Here is a 19987-nt window from a genome sequence, read left to right as displayed (position 1 = left end):
GTGGCAGGGGATGGGTATGAGGTTGGAGGGGTTTACACCAGAAGGAGTAGAAGTTGCATGTGGAAGGCGAGGACGAGAGCAAGTAGAAATAAGGCAGGGACCAGGATTGGGAGAGATATCCCCAGAAGCAAGGAGGAGAAGCATGGACAGAAAGAGAATGTGTGAGGATGATTTGTAGGGGTGTGTTTTAGTGCAGGCGGCATAACTGTGTGGTGACAGAGGGCGCAGGTAAGAGAGGAGTTCATGTGAACTGAGAAGTGGTGAAGTAAGGAGAGATGGCGAAATATGAATAGAGTTAGAGACATGATGAGGCTGGTGGAAGGAAGTGCATAATTTGAAAATAAGTGAGGTTACAGTAAATATAAAAAGTAAAGGTGGCATCACAGCAATAGTAATGTGTTGAGATGTGCAGTGTGGGATGATAACCTCCTTTCCAGCGTAGTGCAAATGCAGGAATCAGAAGCAGTAGATTGTGTCCACTTTTTCCACTTCTTTTTGAACTTCCCTTTTTAAACTTCCATACTACTTGAAAGATTTCTACTTAAAAGCATTTCTGCTTAAGAGCAAAGGCTGCAAGCAGCAATGGCTGTTGTAAGTTTACTTATATACATTTAGAAAGTCACCTGGTTGGTACAACAAACTTAATTAGCACATGTGAGGGTAGTTAAACCAAATTGGTTTTCAAAGGTGGGTGTTGTCTTGCACAAGTGTGAAAGATGAATTAAATATCTATTGTTTACTGTAAATGATGTGCTGTACTTGTGGCCTACTGCACAGTAACTTACAGGATTGTTGTTTTTCTTTACACTGTAGGGAGACAACTCTTCTGGTCAATAAAATAAGTGAAGAGAATGATGGGAAGAGTGCATTAAGGGTCAAATACACTCTGCTGCAAAATTACAATCTCACTGTATCCGACACAAGCATAAAGAAGATGAGCCGCAGAATTAGGTGGAAATATGCAGGTGTGAGGTTAGTACTGGACAGTACAGGAGGTTAAAGTGTTGTTTAAGAAACTGTACTGTACCTATAAAATTATTCCTTGTCATTACAGAGCGTACCCTATGATAAGGGACGTCAACAAGATCAAGAGAGTGGTCCAGGCCGAGGCATGGATCGACAGTGGAGAAACTTTCCAGGATTGCATCTTCACTGACGAGTCTACTGTATCGCTGGAGAGATTTGCCACCTTTGCATTCCACAAAAAAGGTCGCATATCTATGAAGCCGCGTCCAAAACACCCAGTGAAGATGCATGTGAGGGGTGCCATCTCTAGGTGTGGAACAGGATGCATTGTCATCTTTGAAGGTAAAATAAGTCACACGCTTTTACCTTATGCACTGTACTGTACTAGTGTGCAGTTTTTTGAGCACTTTTCTTTTCTTGTTATAGGAATCATGAATAAAGCTTTTTTCCAAGAGCAAATTGTGCCTGAGATTATGGAATACATCACACGTGAGTTACCAGATGGTCACCGTTTCTACCAGGACAACGATCCGAAGCACACCGCGTCAACAGTGCATATTCTTGAGCGCGGTATCAACTGGGTGAAGACACCAGCGGAGTAAGTGCGGTAACCGTGTCACATTTTTTCCCACTGTTTTTACTTTGTACTGTATCTCTTTAACAAATTGTCCTTTTTTTCCCCCTCCAATGACAGATCGCCAGACTTCAATCCTATCGAAATGGTCTGGCATCAGCTGAAGGATCATATCCAAAAAGTCGCGAAACCCTCCAAAAAGGATGAGTTGGAGCAAGGCATAATGAGTTTTTGGAACGATGTACTCACCGTGGAACGATGCAATAAATATATTGACCATATTGCGACTATGTTGCCCATTGTGATCGAGCGTAATGGGCAAGCATCAGGAAGGTAGTGTGGTATAGTACTGTACTGTAGTATGGTAAGTGCAGGCACACCAAGTACAGTACTGTATGATACAGGTAAGTATGGCACAGATTTTTTTCTTTCCTGAGAGAGCAGCACTAGCCATCCGGTTACAAAGTATTTAACAGTAGTTACAGTATACAGTAGTCTCAGTATAGACTAGTTTGACAGTACTATCTGCATACTGTAGTCCAATATGGAGTAGCTATACAGTACACAATGCCATAATACAGTATGCACATAACTGCACTAATTTTTTCTTTTCTTGTCTTTTCAGAGAAAAAAGGATGGACAGGGGGAGGGGGGGGGGTATCATGTCTAAATTTTGTGAACTGTGTGTACAGTTAAGTGTATCGAAGTGCAGTCATGATTTACACAAAACCTCCCCTCTCTCAATGAACTACACAGAAAGAGGAAGAAGATAAAGACGGAAAATTTGTATTACTGTTTTTATTATTATCAATGTGCATTATTCATGATTATCCACCGACCCTCAATTTTCAACCCCCCCCCCCCCCCCTCTCTCAATGTTTATTTGTATTTTTCCTTCCTGGTAAAATAAAATACATATTTAATTACATTAAGATTTTATTTCTCTGAACTTTAAATTCACTGTGAATGTGTGTGGGGGGGATTCTTCAAGAAGACATACCGTTTTAATAATTGGTTACCTTTTTAATAATTGGTTACATAATCAGATTAACATAAGGGAAAGCCAACAATAGGAACATTAACAAATGATCTGAGAGAGGTTGAAAAGCACAAAGACAAGCTTTTGAAAATGAATGGTTTTGGAGAGGTGTCGATAAGAGGTTGAAATCCTTGAGCGAGCCTTGTGTGTGTTTGCGGGGGGAGGGGGTAAAGCTGCATGAAGGATTAGCTGTACTGTAGTTCAAAGACATGACATATTTTCAACAGGCAGGTCATCATAATAATTTGATTCCCAATTACATAAAAATCACACAAATCATGTGCAGTCAAACGCACAGTGTCGCAGTCAAAAGCCACAGCACAGATTGAATATCGTAATATCAAGATGGTTTAGGCAGGCATGTGGAGAAAATAAAAATAAAAAATGACGAGAAAAAAAAATATATTATTTTTTTTTTGGTCACTCACTCTTGAATTTTTTTTCCCCCAATGAGCATTAATAGTCAACACAGACTAAATCAAACCCGGCTCTGCACTGCTACGTTACACATGCAGGAATGTGATGACAGGAATGTGATTGAAACCAGAAAGACACCCATTCAAAGGAATGGTGTGGGAGAGGTGTACTGTAGATAAGATAAGAAGTTGAAATACTGCAGTGCAGTAAATTAGCGTGTGTGTGCGCGGGGGCGAGCGAGGGGAGAGCGCTGTATAAAGTACGCCGACATGTAATACTGTTACAGTACACGCCTATGCGTTTCAACAATGTTCAAACGAGACATACAGCACTGTACATGCATGTTTAAATATGCAAATTTACAATTACTGCGCACGCGCACACACAGACTGTGTACCGACGTAGGTTGAAGTGCTACAGTATTAGACTTTTAAGACAACAGCTCGCGAACGCCCACCTGAGTTTTTAGACGGTATTGCAGTATTGCAGACAGCGCTAAGAATATGCTAATATTACGAGCGCTAAAATACTGGAACATATTCCGGAAAAACAAATATACTGCATCTACCCGCGGTTATCAGAGTTGCGCCGCTACGGCCGCATTAGGATTAAGGCGGCCGCAGCTGTAGATTATAATCAAAATGACTGAATTGGGTTTCTCCACTGCTACACATACGATGTGAATACAAATTGCAATTTCATACACCCTCACATGCCAAATATATTCACTCTGTGTGAAGTACTGTACACATGCCGCAGACCCACTAACCAGAGGCTGTGAACTGGGGAGGCAGAATACCCGGTAGAGAACATAGTAATAGTAATGCCAATTGGCCGTAATATGATTGTTGCGCAAAACGATAAACAGTATCACAGAAGTGAATGCATATGAGGAGACAAAGACAGAGTACTTCCCTGTAATGACGTAAGCACGTCGTTCTCGTTTTTCTCCAAGGGTGGAGCTTCGTCAGGGGGAGGTCAGTGGATAGAGGACGGTTGCGGAGATTAAATAGCATATCCATTGCCATGGTTACAAAGCACCAATCACTGGCATGATGACACACCGCTCATATACCCAATAGAAAGCTATAATTCAGTCATATCCCACGCAGCACCTCCAAACACTGGATGTAAACATATACAAATACACAGTTGTTTTACAATAATAAACTACAATGTCAAATCATGAAAAATATAATATAATGACTAGGATATGTGAGTACTTGGCTGAGGTGATATAACAATACACCAAATTATGTGTATGTATGTGTGACTAACCAACCTGTATAATGGCTAATGAGAGATGGATTACTATAAAAAGCCATTGCAGAGACAGTAAAATAGATACAGCTCAACCCAGTTATAGCGCGGTACTCGGGGGCCACCCTATCCGACTGTGCTATAACCGGGGTCGCGCTAATTAAAAAAAAATTAAAAATGGCCACCACGTGCCTGATCGGGATGAGGGGAGAGGAGGGAGAAGGGAAGAGGTGGAGTGAGGCGCCCTACACGTCCTCCAGCAGCCACCATACTTCTCCCAGTGTGTGCAGTGAATGTGTGTGTGTGTGTGTGTGTGTGTGTGTGTGTGTGTGTGTGTGTGTGTGTGTGTAAAAAAATGTTTTTTTTTTTTTTTTTAAATATTCGGGGTCCACGCTCAAACCGCGTTATAAGCGGATCTACGTTATAGTGGATCGTCAGATGAATGGAGTATATGTGAACCCCTCATTGAGTCCTCGTTTCTTAAGCCTATGGATCCACTCAGACTTACACCTGAGGAGTTTGTTGTCTATATCTCCTCCTCTCATATTGCCATAAAGAAGATCAATACCTATAAAAGTCAGGCATTTGGCATCACTATTCTGGACCAGATGACATGGCATGCCACTGGAGTATCCTGTTCATTAGTTACAGAGTTCACATGCTCAAGAACACGATGTCGGAAGTCTCTGACAGTTTTGCCAACGTAACAAGGTGATAGAATAGGAGAAATATCTCCGATGCATTGCTCACAGGGAACGTCCATGCATAAATATGTCCTTAAATCACAATTGTCTTTCCAGAAGAAAAAAAAACAGCATGCTTGAAATCAGACCTTCCAATCAGTAATGTCACTTTCAGACCCTAAATAGCCACTCTGTGTGGACTCCCACTAACCTTTAAAACAGGTATATCTTGTATGGGTGTCACTGGCTAAAGGTACAATGATGTTGTGAAACTGGATAAACTGAATGGCAAAATGGAGTAAACTCACATGAATGATTCGCTGGAGGTCCAGGTGCTGTTGGGCGTGCTTCTACCGAAGGAGTATAAGATGCTGGAAGTCGTTGATGGCGGTACAACTGCCTTGGAAAAAAGCGTGGGACCACAGATTGCAGGGTACTGGGTACAAAAGGCCCTTGCGGCTGAAACGCGTCAGAGTGCTTGCTGTGCTGTTTTTTATGTGCCAATAAACTTTTGTACCCAGTACCCTGCAATCTGTGGTCCCACGCTTTTTTCCAAGGCAGTTGCACCGCCATCCACGACTTCCTGCATCTTGCCAACGTAACAGACCACAGCTACGGACAATGAGATACACAACATAGGTTGTTTTACAGTTAATAAAGTGTCTAATCACATACGGTTTAGAATTGTCTGTGTCATGAAACATTTTAGTTGACTGGATGAATTTGCACGCTTTGCAATTTTTGCACTGGTAACAGCCTTTAAGTGTAGATGTTAACCAAGTTGTTACAGGTTTACTTTGGAAATGGCTATGAACCAAGTCATTATGCATGTTTTTAGAAAGTCTACTAGTGATGCTTGGTGTATGATGGAGTACCTTAGCCAAATCATCATCAGATCTTAAGATGTGACAATGTTTGGCAAAGATGGATTTGATAGATTTCCATCTAGAGTTATGTTCTTAAGCAACGGATCTCCTGTGTCGAAGATTTAGCAGTGGGAAGAAGAAGGGTGTCCCTGTTGCTATTGAGTGCACGGTTATAGGCACATTTTAAATTGCCCCGAGTATAACCGCGATCAAGGAATTGTTGTCTTAAGTCTTTGGCCTGTTTGCGAAATTCTTGTAACAACTTAATCTGAGGCGCAAATATTGGCCTGTAGGTATCCCCCTAATTAGGGATGGTGGATTCAGACTCATTGGTTCTGGTAAACTGTTAGTTGCAGTTTCTTTACGAAATACAGTTGTCTGTATTTCATTATTCTCATCCTGATTTTCAAGTCTAAAAATATGATTTCCTTAAGACTATGATCAGATGTGAATTTTAGATTTAAAATTTTTGGTATTCAGTAATGTTACGAATTCCTTAAGTAGTGTTTCAGGACCATTCCAAATGAGGAGAATATTGTCTATGAATCTTAGCCATAATTCAATATGAGCAGTGAATCTGAGTCTTCAATTGATATATAATTGGCCTCCCACCAGCCCAGGAACATATTAGCATATGTAGGGGCACACAATGTGCCCATAGCTGTGCCCTGAGTCTGTGGGTAAATGGCCCCGTCAAAGAGAAAATAATTGTGGTTAAGGATAAATTAGAGTAATTCCATGACAAAAGAATTATGTAGAGCATACCCGCAGTTCTTTGTGGACAGAAAATATTCACAGTCTAACAAGCCGTTAGTGTGTATAATACTCGAATATAGAGCTTCAACATCAAGTGTTACTAATAATGTATTACTATTGGTTGTAATACCATTTAATTTAAGAAGAGTGTCTTTAGTATCTTTGACGTAAGATGGTAATGATGTTACGAATGGACGTAACATTTTGTCCAAATACACACTACTATTTTCCGTGAGAGTGTTGTTGCCCGAAATAATTGGGCAACCAGAAGGTTTTTGTTGATTATTATGAATATTATTTTTGGGTGTGTACAATGTAACAATTGTTGGTGGTTTAACATTCATACTCTTTCTTATCCAACACATTTTTGTTCATGGCGCTTTTTAGTATAAACTGAGTTCAGTTTTACATTTGGGCGTTGGATCACAATCTAAAATGCGTTAACTGGTTTTATCTCTAAGGATCCTTTTGTTCTCTTCGATGTAATCATTAGTGTCCATAATAACGGTGTTCCCACCTTTGTCCTATGGTTTTATTGTAATCTCTTTATTTGACATGAGTTTTTGAAGAGCCATTTTTTGAGCATTGGAAATGTTATTCCTTGGTGGATAACAAGATCTGTGAACACTTCAACCTGAGGACAAACCATCATTGATGGTGTGAATTTACTTTTAGGTTTTAATTTAGTAAACTGACCTGTTTGGGAGACATTAATTCTATCATTATCATCAATGAGGGATGTGAGGCAGTCCATATTCAGTTGGTCTTGTGCTGTAATGCCTACTGTATAGTGTCTAATTCACATCTAGATTTTTTTGGCGTGATATTTGTGAAGCAATAACTTGCAAGAAAACAAATTGAGGTCTTTAACCTATTAAAATAATCTGAAGTCCTTAGTTGGAGAGAAGGATAATTCCTTCTCTAACACTGATATATGATGTATATTCAGTGTCATTGTGGACAGGTTAAAGATCTTCAATTTATCATCAGTATGTGACACTATTGTTGTGATTTCGGTCGACTTTATCCCTTTCTGTCCCTTAGTTTTCTTCCCTCTTCTTGCGATTCTGGATTTAGGCTGCGTTCTAAAAATTCTTCCTAATCAGTCATGGGTCGCAATTTGCTACCAGAGATAACTTGCAAATTATTATGTCAATTTATAGTCTCAGCAGTCACATCACTTTCTGAGTTTTCAGCTTCCGACGATGAGTAGCTGATGGTATTGTGTCTGGACTTGTAGGCAGACTTGAAGCTATAAACTTTATCTTGAATGTTATCCTAACTATCACTTTTTAACTTTCTATGTTTCCGATCTTTAATTTCATTTTTAAATGTAGCTATTTATTTTTGTATATTTAGTTTCTAATTCATCAAACTGAGGAGAGGCTTTAAAGTCCTCCAACTTGTTAAGATATACAATCCAAATCTTTTTTAACGGATAGCAAATGTGTTTGTTTTGTCTCTGCTAACAACTTCATTGATTCATTTGAACAATTAGAAAAAATGGCTCCCCATTTTGTGTGAACTCTGTTGACACAATATGGTAAACAGGGGCCAAACCAATTCTTAATCCCATGGGTATCATCTTATGAGAATGTTCTCTACCCGTATTCTGCCTCCCCAGTTCACAGGCTCTGGTTAGTGGGTCTGCGGTATGTGTACTTCACACAGAGTGAATATATTTGACATGAGAGGGTGTATGAAATCGCAATTTGTATTCACATCATATGTGTAACAGTGGAGAAACCCAATTCAGTCATTTTGATTATAATCTAGCAACAACTTTGTAATTTAGCTGCACTCCACATGGCTTCAATACTTACATAGTTTAGCTTTGGGTGTGCGTATCCATCTGCATTCAGCATTCACTCATTTTCGTACGTTTAACGACATACCACCCTTATTTGATTGGATGTGATTATTGAGTTTCATACACTATGGTCAACTGTGTATTTTGATTAGATCAGCACTAAAATTATGCGGCGATGTTAGAGCCGCGTCATGCTCCTCATGACTTTTATATTTAGTTAGTTACCACAGTTCTCTACACTACATGTCTATTTGGTGCAGATTATTTAGACACAGTGGCTAATGAGTGTATATTATTTCCATACATTACCTGACTCTCTCTATAGATATCAGGCCAATAAATATCTATTATATTGAGATATAGATGCAGTTCATTCCCAGTAAACTTTACTGTTAATTTTAAACTTACACATTTACATGTCTATTATAAGTGTATACAACAGACGACAGAGAAGCCCAATGCTACATCCAACATGACAGAAATACACAGTAAAATACTTATATATTCTCTTGAAATAGGGTCATTTAGTTTAACCCTTTGGCCAAAGCGTTGTAAGCTTGCGAGCCACGTCAAGGCAGACACCTGTTCGCAAGTCCTAACACTACCAGATAAAATACTAATATACCTCTATTAGGATTAAAATTCTCATTTACCTCTATTAGGAGGGAGAAAGACCACAGTGGGTCTATATCCAGCAGAATGAGGAACTTGCAAACTAGGGAAGTGGGGAGGGGCGGGCTTAAAACCTGGGAAGGAGGAGTCACTAACCTCCACCAGCTGGAACAGCTGAGAATGGGTTTATTATAAGTGTAGACATATTATTTTTAATTCATTAAAAGTTATGTTTTAACTGCCTTTGAGTGCACCACCAAATGTGCTTCTTTGTGGAAGGAAATTGGTTATTCTAGTTACTCTCTTTTTCTGATAAAATATATCAATTTAAGCACATAGGTAGCACCAGTTGCCATTTCAGTCAATTTAGGCACCCTCATTTCATTCATATAATATTGGTGAGTGTTGTATTCTCATTGTGTGTAAGGTAAAAGTTACCCTACAGCCGAGCACCACTAAATAAAATACTGCAGCAAGTGCTACTGTATGTGCATGTTGTGAGGAAGCCCTATTCAGATGCATACCCTCATTCTAACTTTTAAAACTTCCTACAGATGCAGGAATTATTGATTTTCTTTTAGGCCCAGATCCACAAAAGGGTGCTAAGCTTTAGTACGACTTTACTCCAATTCGTATGAATGGGAGTAAATTTGTTCTAAAGCTTAGCACCCTTTTGTGGATCTGGAAAACAGACTAGCATTTGTGACTATGATGGCTATTTTAACCCACACAGGTGACCCTTATTTTTGATGCATGATATCGCAAGAATAGAAAGAAAAAATGGCCCAATGATGCTGAAAACCAGGTTGCAGAGAGTGGTACCAAAATGTACAAACTCATTTCGAAACTGAGCAGTGTAAATTTCTACTTAAATCTGTAAACAAATAAATATACTTCACGAGCAGTAACTCATGAGATGGTTCAGAGATGTTCAGAGCAGGATGAAATGGCCCATCGAATTAAGACAGCGGGGGTCCCTGCGTTTGAATGGTGCCCGCAGCCCGGTAGGATTCACACAGCGTAAGTCCCATTCAAAAGCAGGGACCACCGCGCTGTGTTAATCCGATGGGCCATTAGTCTGGCTGCAGAAGTCTTGCAGAGATAGCCACAGATTTTCCATGGCAAATGGACTAAAACCGGCGGCTGCAGCTGTACTATGCCACAAAATATGTCAAAGCTACCTTAAAACCTACAATTCGTTAATATCGGACTCCAATCCAAGGGTCAAATCTGAGAACCAGAATGGCATTTCTTCTAGTTGTTTAAGCAATCATATGGCCACAATGCTGGAAGATGCGCAGCACCACAATAAAAGAATTAAACCAACAACCCGGTATCTAAGCTTATTTGATAATTAGGGAGGTTACAAAAGTACAGTTGGGCTCCTATCTGACATGCATTTTCCCTGTGCCGGACAAGATTTTAGTCAGAACTATTATCCAGTGCAGGGTGGCTGTTTCAAAGTCAGATCCTCTACTTTAATAAAAATAAAATTAAAATAAAATAGAGAAAGTTGGTGGCATTCATAGGAGAGGTGGTGAACATTGGTGCAGTCTAGGTTCTGACTAAATGCAGTGTGGTGGCAAGTATAGTACTTGCCCAAAAGATGTTTAAAAAAACAAACAAAAACAAGAAATTGTTGCGTGATTAGTTAAACTATACAAAGCATAGAATTGTAGGTGTAACCTCCTGCGTCTGCTATCAGCACAAGACATGGCCCCTTTAAGACTTACATTCCACTGGACCATGTGACTGAGCTTAGCCAGTGAAATGACAGTTGGTGACAGTTGGAAAGGGACTGCTGAGGGGGCTGGAGTGGCAGTTTGTTTTGATATGGTGAGGCTGCTGCAGAACACTCTGCAAGGGCCTGACCCATCCATGGAGTGAGGAGACTGTACCGGCCAGTTAAATCCACCAAGTACAGTGACACCCCAGGGAGCCCTGCAACAGCTAAGAGGAGAAATATCAGGACTTAACAGCCAGAGGAAAGAAAGAGACCCCCCTGCATTGGAACACAGGTTGTTTTCAAATTAACTGTAAGAAGCAGCAGCCTACATCTGTTTGAATCCAGAGCTCCAACGAAAGGTTATTGTACAAATACCCTGTCTGATCAACAGGGTATGTGAACTAATTAGCAGTGACTGTAAGATATATAAAGACAGAGGCGCAGCGTTAGTGATTTGTTTTAGTAGGATTGCAGAAATATTGTGTGGTTATGTGGTAGCCCTGTGCATGTATCCCTCTTCAAAACGATAAATAAAGTAATATAAAGTTTGTTCTAATTCCTTACAGTTTTGTTGTGTCTAATTACTCCTGCTTCCCACTCTGTGTACCACCCACTATAAGACTTAAACCCCAAGTCACAGGACTGAGGCCCCACCTCAGTGACAGGTTCTATAGTCTGAGGTAAAGTAAAGAGGGGTTACATTGGATTGAATAAAGCGGTCACATTCAGAATGTGCATCTTGGGAAGCAAATGTATTTAGTACGCAGCTTTAGAAACGTGTATTTTTTCAAGACAATCATTAATTTAATACCACACAAAGCATATATTTTGCCTTGCAGAATACGCACCAGATTAGCCATGACAATAGTGTCCACCATGACTGGGTGATTTTTCATGCCTAATGTGAACTCCAGTCCTCTGGGTGGCTGTCCAGTGGTAACATCAAAGCAGTGTCCTTCCAATAACAAATACTCCAGTTCATAATTTGCTGTAACAATGCCTTCTATCTGCAAATGTCAGAATAGCATCGATATGTCATCAATGAGTCAGTCAATATTAACGTAAATATGCACGGGTTATGTTTTCTTTTCTTTACAGTCAACATTAAACAAGCCCAAAAAAAAACAAACAGTAAAAAAAAAAAAACAATTCTATTACGGTAATTATATGTGGCTGGGTACGCTTTCCTTACGCTGAACATGAAATGAAATCTTCCATAAGGACTCCTATTGTAGCATCCAAGAGTACATATAAAGAACAGATTTGAGAGGTCTCAAAATCTTGTCTAGAAATACATCCAAGAGCAGGTTATTGATAGCCCACAAAAATATATATTACAATTCTGTACAAACCTACACTTCACAAAGCAAGATACTCACATCTTGTAGATGAATGTTATCAAGATCACATGAGCTGTGCACTGCTTCCACCAGCCAGCTTTCTGGGGTGATCATATTGAGAGTGAGAAGAGAAGACTCAGGCATATCTAGAAACTTGGCAGCTGGTCCAGGGGAAAGGCTGTTATTCGTTAAAAATTTCACTTCTGGCTCGAGGACAAGACGGTAAAAACTGCAAACAGAGATTTTAGTTTGAGACTCATACAGATCATATCTGGATTCAAATAAGTGAGGTTAACAAACCAAAGCCTTCAGTGACAAAAGTTCAATACCAAACTCCAATTTGACAGTAGTTAAGAAACATGACAAATCTGGGCTTCTACCGCATTAACAGTCTTCATACATTAAACTACAATTGTTAGGCTGTAAGCTCGTTCAGCCAGTGCAGCCTTCTTCCATTGGATTCATCATTATGGTTTTATTTCACCTATTCTATATTTAAATATTTCTACTTCAATGTTTTAATGCTTCATCCGTAAAGCTTTGTGCACACTGCCAGCACTACAGAAATAAGGAAAATAACAGAATTGTTTTTCTATCCCGGGGGCTCAGCGAGATGTGACAGACAGGTAAACTTGTCAGCTTCATGCAAATAGAAACCTTCTTGAATTTCTGATAAACTTTATAATGAACAGAAACAGAAATGAATACAAACTTTGGAGATACATAAATTAGGGGAAGTTGAAAAAACAATGTTATCACAGGGAGAGCAGTATTGGGGTAGACCACTAGCAATAGCTGCAAGCTTGAATGGGGTTGATGCAACAACATTACCACAACAAATAAGGCAGGGCTAAACCAAGTGCTAGGGATTTAGGAATATACCATTATTTCAAGGAGCAGAGAAGGGGTTGCTAAGGCAACAGGCAGAGATGACAGCTTAGTATTTTACACAGTAACAAGAGACTAGGGCAATGGTCACTGCAGCCAAAGGATAAAGAAAACACATGCAGGGGACAGTACAAATGTACTTTAAAAAAAGTGTATGATGTATAAGAATAAAAAAGTAATTCTTTCATATGTTGCTTAATTCTGCAGTGGGGGGGAGGGGGCGGGGGAGGGGCGCCTGCTGGCATACTGTAACTATTTATACTTACACCCTGACCATGATCAGCATACTATCCTTACCTTTTCAAAGGCATTTCTGATAGTTTGGGTTTACAATTCATGAATAGGGTCAGCTTTATATTTATTATTCGACCAAGTACCTGAAACAAAAAAGTTAAAATAATCTTAAAATATGGTGGGTATTATTCTATACATAAACACAAGTCTGTAAATAATATATTTTTGTAAAAAGAAACTTAAGATTAAAATTTTTCAATTCAGAACTCAAACTATGTTTTTGCTTAGACTCACAAAGTTCTGTCATAGTACAGATGCAGCGGCCGTTATTCGAACACTTCACGCGGTGTATACCTTGGAATACCTATGTCATGGCGCTGGATTGCTTCCAACCGTACCGCCTTAAGACGCGAGTGCAGAAAATGGCATTTTAGTGTTCTGGCTTTTAAACACCAGAAATTGACACATTAAAACAGTACTGTACACATTTGAATTTATTAATTTCATTGCATTTAATTGCACACAATCCATGAAATTCAAACAAAGCAACTGCGATAAACATGTTTGCCTGGGGTGATTGGCCGCGTTAATGCCGCGTGGAGTGCAGCAGCGCACACGAAAACGGCCCGTGATTTGTTCAAATAACGGCCGCTGCATCTGTAGTATAAAAATGAAAAACATAATCAGTGTTTTTTTATTTTTTATAAACAAATGGCGGTGTCCTTAGGAGTGGAACCATCCTATTTTCAGCTCTCGGCAAGCTCTGTTCTACAGATACTGGCAGTTTGTGGTGCCGGTGCTCTCTCACTCTATGGAAACCAAAAGGCTGCCAAACCGCAGGCAAATAGGAAGCTGCAATGGATGATGCCGCAGCTTCCTATTAAACAATTGTGACGGCTACAGTATGTCTAATTAACCAGGAAGTGTATTGGCACCTAAGACTGCACATCTCTCATGAACAGGGACGTCCCTGGAGATTAAATACTGTATCTCAGATTGGATCTGGTTCAAATAATGTAAAAAAAAATGTAAAAAAAAAATCAATTGACATTTTGGACAGGACTGTCACTTTAAAATGTTTTTAAAAAACTAGCCACTTAATGCCTACACACAAATTCTTATGTTAAATTGCACATGTACCTTTCTTGCTAAAAAGATTTATTAATCAATAAAAAAAAAATCTATAATTCAATTTTATACTACATATAAAAATTGTAACAACGTACAATCAGGAAATGTGACATCTTCTGTGCTTCTCTTGAAAGGGGGTCAACAACAGCTACGACATCAAAGTACGGGCCCTCTTCTTGGGGGTCAACTTTAACCAAACTAAAAAAAAAATATGAAAATACCGTAGTAGTGAAAGTAAAGGAAGTGAATAAAGAGAAATGCCACATTTACTAAGAAGTGCTACTCCATATGACACCCTCTACCATGAGTCTGTAATGTGGCATATTTACACTCCATTCAAATAGGCAGTTGGTTGTCTCATTACGGAAGGGGTCTTATAAAGTGGAACTTCTTAGTAAATATAGCCCATAATGCATTTTGTTACCAAATATTACAGCTCATAAGATTCAGATAATTTTAAGATTGCTCCTGGAAAACATCTGAACACCTGAAAATAAACTTGCTGCTGTGAGTCAACAGCTGTAATTACTGGAGGATGCCAACAGAGTGTCTTCTTTAGCAATATAACTTAGGATACATTTTGTTGAGAAATGTATTAACTACAATTTAGTCAAACTGTTTTATGCTGTACATTGTCACACGTTTTTTTTGTTTAACCAAGTTGACATTTTTGTATGTTCTTGTTAAAAAAATAAAGTTAGACTTGCTAACAGAAAGGTATTCAAGCACCGTTCTAATTCTTGACGATTTCAGAGTTAAAATCTGACTGATTGTTTTTACCTCTGCAATCTGGGTCACAAAAACTACTGTTGACAACCAAATCAACTGCAAATTAAAAGAAACTGGAAGCTCTGTTTTTCTATGAATTGATATATAAATGAGTAATTAAACTAATTTGCAAGATAGGAGTGCTAGGTTTTTCAATACAATACAATAATACAAAAATAAATAAATAAAACAAAAATATAAAGATTTCCACATTTTCTGTTCACAGCTAACCCCTATACTCCCAAATAACTAACAACATATTGAATAAACCAAGTCAGTTACATTCCTATCCTAATATCTTTACTTGAGCAAGGATGAATCAGGGCTGGCTTCATGGCGGTACGATCAGTGCCGTCGCATCAAGCCCTGCGCTTACAGAGGCCCCGTGCTCTTCCCCACAGCAGTTAAACTGATTGCTGGGGGAAGAGTGCGTGGTTTCGGTAATGCTTATCTTCTTTCTGGCTTCTCTCCGGCATCTGTTCATCTCTGCGACGTAGCAGCGTCCCATTGTCGTAACGTCATAGGACGTCGCGGAGATGAGGAGCAGGAGGACATGCCGGAGCAGGTAAGAGGCCCAGTGCCCTCCCCCGGCATCGAGTCCCACTAAATTGCAAACCGGCTCTGATATTGATCGTCACTATAAGTTATATAAAACTCTGTTTTTTTTTTCATCACATGATCAGCTAAAGTGGTCTCTTTGTACAAACCTTTTAGAGATTAAAAAAAAAAAAAAAAAAAAAAAAAGAAGTGTGCTGGTGAAGTGCACTTCATTTCTGATATACGCATTTCATTAAAATGCATCAGTATAACGACTTGCTTAAGTTAATTTTGTTAAAGCATTAACTTAATTTTGCTCTAAATATTTGTCATATTTATATGTTGTGATTTGTAAAACAGGTCTACTTTCATAAAAAAGTTAAGCAGCACACATTTAATTAAAATACAGAATTTTTATTGACTATATTTGTTAACCATTACCGACTTCAATCTTTAAACTAGTGTGGTGCTATTGTACAATAAGACATTTCTCTCGGCTACAATCATTGGCACTTTTTTTCCTCTCGCGTTATAAGTGAATGGGGAATTTATAATGTTTAGTGACAGAGAAGAATAAATGTGGAAAAATGAGATCCGCTTTCCTGGGCAATATGGATCACCAAAAACCATCATACTTTAGGAAGGTTTTTCATCCCCATGATATTTCAATAGCATAAATAAATACAATTTCCCTATTTAAAGCGCCCTGTGCGTGAAACGCGTCAGAGGATCTGCCGGGATCGTTTGTGTTTTATTTTAATTTAATAAACCTTTAATTTTGGTTCCTGTCTATACCAGTTCATTGGCAAGTTGTGCACCGTTTCTTTCCACGATCTTTGCAACTAAATAAAATGTAGCTTTATGGTTATCTTTTGCAAGAATTGCAAAAAATAATTTCAGTGATGCATGCAAGTATGTATGTATGTCTTCATTTGTATAGCATCATCCAAGAACCGTTTCACAGGAGTAATAGAAGCAACAATATAACTGGGTGTAATACATAATGAGAATAAGTGCAAAAGTAAACATTTGAGAAAGGAGTCCCGGCCCCAAACAGCTTAAAATCTAAGTGGTACTGTATGTAGGTACAACTTGGAGAGACAGTAGAAAGGCAAGTACATATGCAAGGGTGAGCAAGTTGAAAAGGTGACTTTTGAGGCAGGCCTTGAAGGTGGAGAGAGAAGGTGCTTGAGAGATATTGAGGGGAAGGAAACTCCAGAGATAAGGGCTAGTAAGTGAAAGAGGTTTCAGGTGGGAGAAGTTTTTAGAAGCAACAGAGGAAGAACAGGCATTAGAAAAAGAGAGACAAAACATATGATGTCAGAGGCAAGAAGTTAACCATGATAAAGCATTGTGGCGGATACCAAGAGTACCACAGTATCAAACGCAACAGAGAAGTCGAGTAATACAAAAAGGGTGTAATGACCATGGTCTTCAACAGCATGAAGGACATTAGCTATTGGTTATGGCTATTTCATTGCAGAAACCAAATTGTAGAGAGTCTACGAAAGCACAGGAAAATGGAGCAAACGAGAGAATACAAGGCGATCATGGCGATTCAAGGCAAAGGCAGATAGTAAGGTGTTACCTTTGAGAATAGGTGTTACTATTGCATGCATGAACAAGGTGGGAAGGTACCAGAAAAGGGTAAGACGCTGAAAATCTGGGTGAGTGTAGGGGCGGGCCGGCTTGAAGGCATTGCCATCAGTGCAAATGCACCTGGCCTCGTGCTTACAGAGGCTCCGCACTCTTCCGCAGATCAACATCCATAATTACAGTTTAAATGTTGTGGTGGTTAAATTAACCGGAGTTGGGCCGAGGAAGAGTGCGGGGCCTCTATAAGTGCTGCCACCTCCTGCTAGCATGCAATGTCGTGTAACGATTCAACATCGCATTACAGTACACCGTCAAGTGATGTGAGGATAGACAACGAGGCTCAGCGCAAACACACTGCACCGGGCGCCGCCATACTCCCAGCCGGCGCTGGTGTAGGGAATAGAGTGGAAGCAAGAGGTGTGAGGAGATTGGTGGGAATGGCATTAAGAGGGCAAATTGTAGCACTAACGGCACAATGTAATCTTGATCCACTGATTTAGTTGATAGGTAATGACTAAATGTTAAATTGTTCTCTACCACTATCCCATGGGGCTTGTTTTCTTATTGTGTTTCAATGACTTAGTGTTAGAATTTATTTGTGACAGTAAGCTGTGAATAGCCTGAGAGTCCTTCTGTGATTTGAAATTTTGAGCGATATGTCCCCCGTTTATTTTTGCTGTATAGAGCCTTCTGACAGTTTAAGGAGAAGGAAAAAGACATTGATTACATACTTCATATACTTACACTGGTGAAAGCCTGCTAATTTTGAATAAAAATAATCTTCCTACTGAGCTGAAGATTAATGCACGGCCAGACATAACGAATAAATCATAAATGGGGTTAGAGTTAAGAATAAATGCTATTTTTGAATTCTATTACTGTTTATCTGCCTAAGAAATGAACTAAGTGGAGTTTATCCAATAAAGTGCAACATTGCACAGAAAGTCCCAATGACTTGAATGGGACTTTCCGTGCTGTAATGTCAAAAGTTCACTATCGCACTTTATTGAATAAGCCCCAGTATCGGACAATACGACATAAAATTTATGGAGATACTTTTTTTATTCCCAAAATGCACCACTTTGATTTCCTACTATTTTCCCTTAAAAAAAAACAAAAAAACATTTCCATCCTAATTATACAATCACTTACTCACGCCTGTAGGATCTAAGCTTCATCTAGAAACATGTTAAGAGCCATCTTAGAAAAATTAAATTGTGGATATTTGTATGCATAAATAGGATGCACAATGGTAAACCACTGTTAAAACAATTTAATATTTACACGCCTCTACTAAACTGGAGACGTACACACTATTTGTTCTGTAAAAATGTAAACACGCACATACACACCTATTCAGAGCAGAACAGTAATGTGTAAATGTTTACCTATGTCTCTCTTTAATGAATCTCATATCTTGCCTGGACTCTCCTTTAGGCATGGTTGAGAGCAGAGAATCCACCTTCATAACCAAATCACTCGCACTAAAAGATAAAAAACATGACATTTGTATTATTCTGGCACTGTACAAGAGAAAGAAATACAAGCATGTTGGTAGTTTTCCACAATGCACACCTAAAGGAATATTACAAAAATGAGAACCTGTTTGTAACAGGGACTTAAACCTTGTCTAAATTACAGTAGGCTGCGTCCCAGCTGGCGCTGAGCATGCTGTGTGCTCAGTGCATGCCGCTTTTACTTCTTGTGCTCTTTATGTTGACGTACGCTCTCCCAAGCTTGGCACTTGAAGAGACAAAAAAAGTGAGTTTGAAGCGCGTTCAACATGCCACCAATGCCCCCACGCGATCGCGCTTGCAAAATATACAGGACACTCAGCGCTCATGCTTAGAGAGTTGGTGACGTCACCCTCTGAAGCATGAGCGCGGTCAGCGTCAGTGGGGACGCAGCCTAAGGCTTCAATATAAGCCTGTAGTGGTCTGAGGAATCAAGCAAGGAGATGGTTAATTGCAGCTAAAGACAACTAACCAGTCTCCACCTGTCTATTCAGATCTGTAGAAAAGTTTCCTACTGAAAACTGCTTAGAGAGACTCTTGAGCATGCAGAAGGACTGTGAGCAGACATCAAGACACCAGGACTAGGCCTCTATTTCAGGGTGCAGCGAACCAGGGAACCTGCCAGAGACTGGCCCCTCACCAGACTCCAACCAGACACAGAGATTGACATGAACGGATTTGAGGTACCTCTTTAGACTTTGGGGTGATAGGTTGGTAAGGGGCTTATCCCCCCAGCCCTGCAGATAGGGACTGGGGAAGTGAGAACACTTACAAAGGGATAGGCTGTTTATTTATTTATTTTTGCGATTTCCTGCATTGTTTAAAGTGACGGGCTGAATAAAATCCATGGTTTAAGTACCCCCAAATCTATCTCCCTGGTTGTACCTCTGCACGTCTCTTACACTGATATATAATATTTTAAGCTTCCAATTTAAAAATAATTAGAGGGAGGAGAGGGTGTGTGTATATGTGTATGTATGTGTCTCAGTGTGTGTCCGTTAGCAATAAAGCATTGAACGTTCTATAAATAAAAACCTTGGAGATGTTTTTAAAACAGGAGCCACGCTCAGACCGCGTAAATTTGCGGATCCGCGTTGTAGCGGGGATGAGCTGTAATGATCAAAAATATATATATTTCAGGTTCCTGCGGGACGGATACAATCTTGTAGGGGGCCTGATGTGGCACCCGGGCCGTAGTTTGGAGACACCTGTTCTACAGTATACCAAGGATATATATATATATATATCTATATATATATATATAGATATA

General features: G+C 39.5%; 1 protein-coding gene across 1 annotated transcript in view; it reads right to left on the bottom strand.

Annotated features, from left to right (window-relative positions):
• The window catches only part of UGGT2 (UDP-glucose glycoprotein glucosyltransferase 2), a 248351-nt gene that overhangs the window by 76821 nt on the left and 151543 nt on the right, over positions 1 to 19987 (bottom strand). Inside the window, exons 24-28 of the mRNA XM_075590844.1 lie at positions 18592 to 18687; positions 14398 to 14500; positions 13235 to 13314; positions 12089 to 12278; positions 11558 to 11716 (exon numbers count right to left, since the gene is read on the bottom strand). Of these exons, the coding sequence (XP_075446959.1) occupies positions 11558 to 11716; positions 12089 to 12278; positions 13235 to 13314; positions 14398 to 14500; positions 18592 to 18687 (628 nt within the window). The remainder of the gene's footprint in view (positions 1 to 11557; positions 11717 to 12088; positions 12279 to 13234; positions 13315 to 14397; positions 14501 to 18591; positions 18688 to 19987) is intronic.

This window comes from Ascaphus truei, chromosome 3 (assembly GCF_040206685.1).
Source record: "Ascaphus truei isolate aAscTru1 chromosome 3, aAscTru1.hap1, whole genome shotgun sequence".
NCBI lineage: Eukaryota > Metazoa > Chordata > Amphibia > Anura > Ascaphidae > Ascaphus > Ascaphus truei.
The sequence above is the reverse complement of the archived record's forward strand: the minus strand, read 5'-3'. Positions and strand labels throughout refer to the sequence as shown.